Source organism: Oncorhynchus keta, chromosome 10 (genome assembly GCF_023373465.1).
Source record: "Oncorhynchus keta strain PuntledgeMale-10-30-2019 chromosome 10, Oket_V2, whole genome shotgun sequence".
NCBI lineage: Eukaryota > Metazoa > Chordata > Actinopteri > Salmoniformes > Salmonidae > Oncorhynchus > Oncorhynchus keta.
Genome location: NC_068430.1, coordinates 57542743 through 57547951, shown reverse-complemented (window position 1 = coordinate 57547951; position 5209 = coordinate 57542743). Strand labels below are relative to the sequence as shown.

The window sequence follows — 5209 nt, the reverse complement described above, 5'->3', positions numbered from 1 at the left end:
TGGTATTATTAGTGTTTATACAGAACCCACGTTATGAGTAGAAATAATGTTATTTTCAGTATCTGACTCCAATAGCAGCGGAGAACATACTTTGCTCTTCCATCTTTGTTCCTACCTGAGCAGCGCATGTGCATTGCATAGATAACTAAAAATATGTTGCAGAATGGTCCTTGTTGTCTGGGTTCCTTGGGATGTCCCAACTCTGACTTTACCCCCATTGAAGTTGATATTTAAAATGGTGAAGGTAAATGACCACCATACAAATATTCCTCCCTTAGTGGTCTTATTTTTGTGGACAGACTTTGAGCGGAGTAAACCTTCTCGCTTTGCCTCTTCCGCTCTGCTTTTTGAGATCTTATTTACTCTCTGTAAAGTTAGGATTTTGTACTCAATGTGCATATAATAACTGAGAACATGTTTGTATTTTCAAATCATGTTTTCAAAAAGGATAACATTGCTCTCATCATATGTCTCTTGACCTATTCTTTCGTTGAAACAAATCAATTAAAGAGAGGACAATGATGAAGACATTAATAACAAAATAGATACTTTATTAAAGGAAATGGCATGTGCATGATGTTACATCTGTAATTGATAGTCCACAGCAGCAAAAAGGGGACAGAAGGAGAATGCAATGGTAAAGAGTGATGCTATATGATTATCAAAGTGGATAAACCACAAAATTGGACCAAATCACATGAGATTAGAATAGAGGTCATGAAGGAAACAGACAGAAGAGACAAGGAAGGACTTAAATCAGCCACGGTTGATAGGTTGTCTAAGGTTATTTTCGCTTCTGAAATTCTCTGGCCAGGGCATCCAACTGCAAAGAGAGTAACATGACGTGAATTACAGGTACAGTATTTTTTTTGCCTAAATTTATTCCACATGTCAAAGTTATTTTACTTCCGGACCCGGTTCCCCCCACCATTTCCACCCCTGGATGTGCAACATGCTTGTAACACCTGTAGACAAATAATAATACTATGCTCGAGCACACACTAGTGGCATTTCATTATTCACCCTGAATGAGGGACTGATTTAGACTTGGGACACCAGGGCTACATTCATCAGGGCACAACATTATGGAAATATCAGATAGAAATACATTATGTAGAACAAACATGCCTCTGACAGTGAAAAGGGCATCACATATGCAATGTTCCGCAACATTTGCCTATTCATCGACCATGTAGAAAAGAAAACGAGAAGTATTCCGTCACCTCAGGCTCAGATTTGAGCTATCCCTGCCCTATATGATTGCCACCTGATACAGTATCATTAAATTAATGTATTACTTTCGTCCCACCACTGCACTCACAATAACGTTTTTAAGGATGTTCCTTCGCTGGGGTCTCAGGTAGCTGCATTCTCCTGCCTCACAGAGTTTAATCTCCTCTGAAATCTGAGACAGAGAGATAACAGCATGATGGTGACAGAAATGGCTACTGGGTGTTAACCAAGACAGGTGCTAAAAACACCCGTCTTGACTCCTGATGAAAAGTGCTGTATGTAATATCCATTTGAGTCATTGAGATTGTAGTACTGTGACCCACCTCAGAGGTGGTAAATGAGTCCAGCTCCCTCTTGCCCCCAGGGTACCAGCCATGGGACCAGTGCTGGGAGGAAGACAGCTGGGCTCCCAGACACAGCAGCAGCCCCAGCATAAACACCAGTCTAGCCACACTCACCATCACTGGATCTGAGTGGAGAGGGATGGAGAGGTGTAAGGAGAGGGAAGTTGTAGGTGAAGACAGCATGCGACACTAGTCTGTGCAATAAGGCATACCTTTCACAAGGAAAGAAAGGGAGGGATGGGGGCTTGTTATACAATTAATGCCTCAGTAACGAGAGAAAGTGCGAGAGGCTGCTTTAACACAGGCTGCTCAATTCCCCCCCCAAAAAAAATATCTAAACAAATGTGTCTTTTGACCAATCACATCTTTTTCCAATAATTGGGCAAAAGATCAGAATTAGGCTGTCTGTGTAAACGCAGATTATGTGGCCTGTCCTACTACTGCTGGTAGTGACATTGGTGTCAGAAGTGTGATGGCGCCTTCTGATCGGCCAGACTTGCAAATCAGGGTATCCAAATGTTGGCGAAGAGGAACAATTGGACAGGCAAACAGCAACACGCAACAACAAGCCTTAAAGTTTAAAATGTGTTTTTCTTGTGCCACTCATAACTTATCCAACGCAGGAGATATATTTGACACAATCAAATAATATTTATGCAGGGGGTGGGGGGGAAATCTCCACAAACACATTTTGCAGTGGGTTTTAAAGATTCGTTTCTCATAGGCAATTGTTGAGGTAATTTCTTCTCAAGATTCCACCAAGGCAGGATTGAAAATAAAGAATATGTGAACGGCGTAATATTTATTGTAAAAGGACGATAAATATCAATTTTTTTTTTTACGTTGAATTATTCATAGACAGCATCAAACCCAAAGCAAATGCAATAATCCTATCCAAGATCTCACTTCATACCCATTGAACCTCAAGAGCAAAAAGCATAGCAATCCTTACCTTAGACCCTTAGTTCGATAATCACTGTGGTATTTAATCGGTTGTCACTGTTGATGTCCCCCAGGTACGTCTGTGTCCACTGTTCACTTCTGCCTATTATTAACCTGTTGGTATACAGCAACTCAGTGGCACGTCACTTTTCCTGAGCCGATAATGAGTGTTGTCGAGCTGGTCTCTTATGGCATCTCTGAAGCATCCTCTTCCTCCTCAATTTATGTCCCCACCCCCACGCCACTTGGCCCTGCCCATCGCTGACCCCTTTGCTCCTTCCCCTCCCTGCGGTCAGCTGAGCGGTGTTTAGGGACGCATGGTGTGTCCGTAAGATCCGCTCAATTCCAATTATCATCGCCAAACAGTCCTGACCTCCCTCGGGATGTCCGTCCTCACTCTATCTAATTCCCCCATTTCACCCTCCCTCCCTGCCCCCTAACACCAAAATCAACACATTTAGTGATGCAGGGTGAGTATTGGTTAAGTGGGACACATGGCAAAGTGGGACACTTAAGCTTTGTAACGGATATTGTTGCATGTGTACAATAACATAACCAACAATCAATGCCTGTGTGTTAGAGATGATTAAAAAAGGGTTCAGTGGGTATGATGTCATCATTATGGGCGTGGCATCCCGTGTAATGACACGTGTCTCTAGACACATAATGGTTAGTAAAAGGACATAGGGTTCTGAGGTGAATAATCAAATGTTCAATTTAATTTTCCTTGCTAGAAAAAGCTTGCATAGCTGCATTTTACTTAGAAAAATATAACCTAACCAACATAAAAACTCCTAGCTAACTACTGTATACTCACTCATAACCATACAGGTATATGACAACAAAAAATGTTTATTTTGCTGTATTTGACTCTGGTGACAATAAAAGTCATTGAAACTGATGAGGGATAAGGTCTTTCTGGTTTCATTCTACAAAATGTCCATTAGAGTGTAGTGTTTAGAATGTTGAGGTGATAGGCCGAGATTAAGTTCATTTTATTTATAGTCTATACAATTACATATAGGCTACACCATATAACTATAATAAAGTATGATGATAATAATAATAATAAATTATCATTCTTAATGTTCCACAAAAATACATAAAGAATGTTAGTATGAATAATTGAAGTTTATCACAAAAATATTGAAATTACTCATATATCTTCTAATTTATCCTTCTTCACAATAAAGAATTAAGTGTCCCACTTTGCCAATCAAGGTGTCCCAATTTGACAGTATCAACGTAAAAAATGTGGTCTCAGCACAATTTGCGTTTGTAAAAGAGTCATCCATCCTGTGTTTAACATTTCTTGCTTTGCTCTTTTGTAAAGTGTATTAGAGTTCTTAAGATATTTAGAATGGTATCATGTTGGAGGTTAAGACAATGGGGTGGCTCTGTAAGGTGTTCCAGAAAACACATTTTCAGAAAGTGTCCCACTTTACCGATACTCACCCCACAGTATATACACATACATTACCGTTCAGAAGTTTGTGGTCACTTAGAAATGTCTTTGTTTTTGAAAGAAAAACACATTTTGTTCATTAACATAACACCAAATTGATCAGAAATACAGTGTAGACATTGCTAATGTTGTAAATGACTATTATAGCTGGAAACGGCTGATTTTCAAGGAATATCTATATAGGCGTACAGAGGCCCATTATCAGCAACCATCACTCCTATGTTCCAGTGGCACGTTGTGTTAGCTGATCCAAGTTTATCATTTTAAAAGCTGTTAGTAGCCCATGTACCTATCCCTAACAATTTGGTCTGTTTTCATCTCTTAATTTTGCCTACTGTTCTGACTTGGTGGTGCACATGTAGCCTATAATCTGTTTTTGAGAAATGTAATTATTGAATATTGTAAGAGCTTTCATTGTATGCTTATATGCCCTCTTTATTTATCCTACGGTTCTGACTTGGTGTACAGGGAAAACACTGTAAGAACAGCCCATGTTCTGAATTCTGTCGCTGTACATTTCAAAAGTGCTGAACAAATAGTTAGTTATATTGACTACGTCCGTCCTAGCTCGCTCATTAATGTCTTAATCGATAGCATTATATCTGCTTGTCGTTCCCTTTTGTACATCTCAATTGCCAGTAGAAACCACATTTGTTTAAGCAAGTCAGCCATATCAGCTATGTTTTTTCAAAAGGCAGTAAATGAGACAAGAATTAACTGTTTCGTTGCCAGACAAGGCTCCATTAATAGCCAGGTGTAGCACTGATAAGGTGTTGGGACTGCTGTTGGGATTCTGCTGTTGGGACAGCTTTATGTAGATCCTAACAGTTTGTAGGCACCGTTTGTCACTGGTATAGTGCAATTAATGTATTGTTTGGTGTTGTGATGTGTAGTGGCTTTACTGGCATGCATCCCAATTCTTTTATGTTTAGCCCCACCAAGATTTACATGCTAAAATTGCCACTGACAAGTACAACTATCACTTGAGAACTGACCAAATTGGTGTCATTTAGCTAACAGTATGTGGGACCAGTCAACATCATCCCAGGGATCAGTGTTGGTCTGCAGTCCGGGGGTTGAGGATCACTGACCGAGGCCAAATCCCATTTCCTCTGTATTTGCCCATGCTTAAAGTGGTGCCGTGGCCTGTCACATGGCCTCCATCACACTGGAGTGACCGCCAGGACACGGTGACCATGGGGACACCAGACGAGCAAACACGAGC

At 40.4% G+C, this 5209-nt stretch overlaps 1 protein-coding gene across 1 annotated transcript; it reads right to left on the bottom strand.

Moving 5' to 3' along the window:
* Positions 1-526: 526 nt before the first annotated feature.
* On the bottom strand, positions 527-2697 carry LOC118389554 (progonadoliberin-2). Its single transcript, XM_035779452.2, has 4 exons — positions 2530-2697; positions 1557-1702; positions 1322-1405; positions 527-823 (listed from the first exon to the last, which is right to left on the bottom strand). The coding sequence occupies exons 2-4, from the start codon at positions 1692-1694 to the stop codon at positions 785-787; spliced, it is 261 nt and encodes an 86-aa protein (XP_035635345.1). The 5' UTR covers positions 1695-1702; positions 2530-2697; the 3' UTR covers positions 527-784.
* Between the last annotated feature and the right edge of the window lie 2512 nt (positions 2698-5209).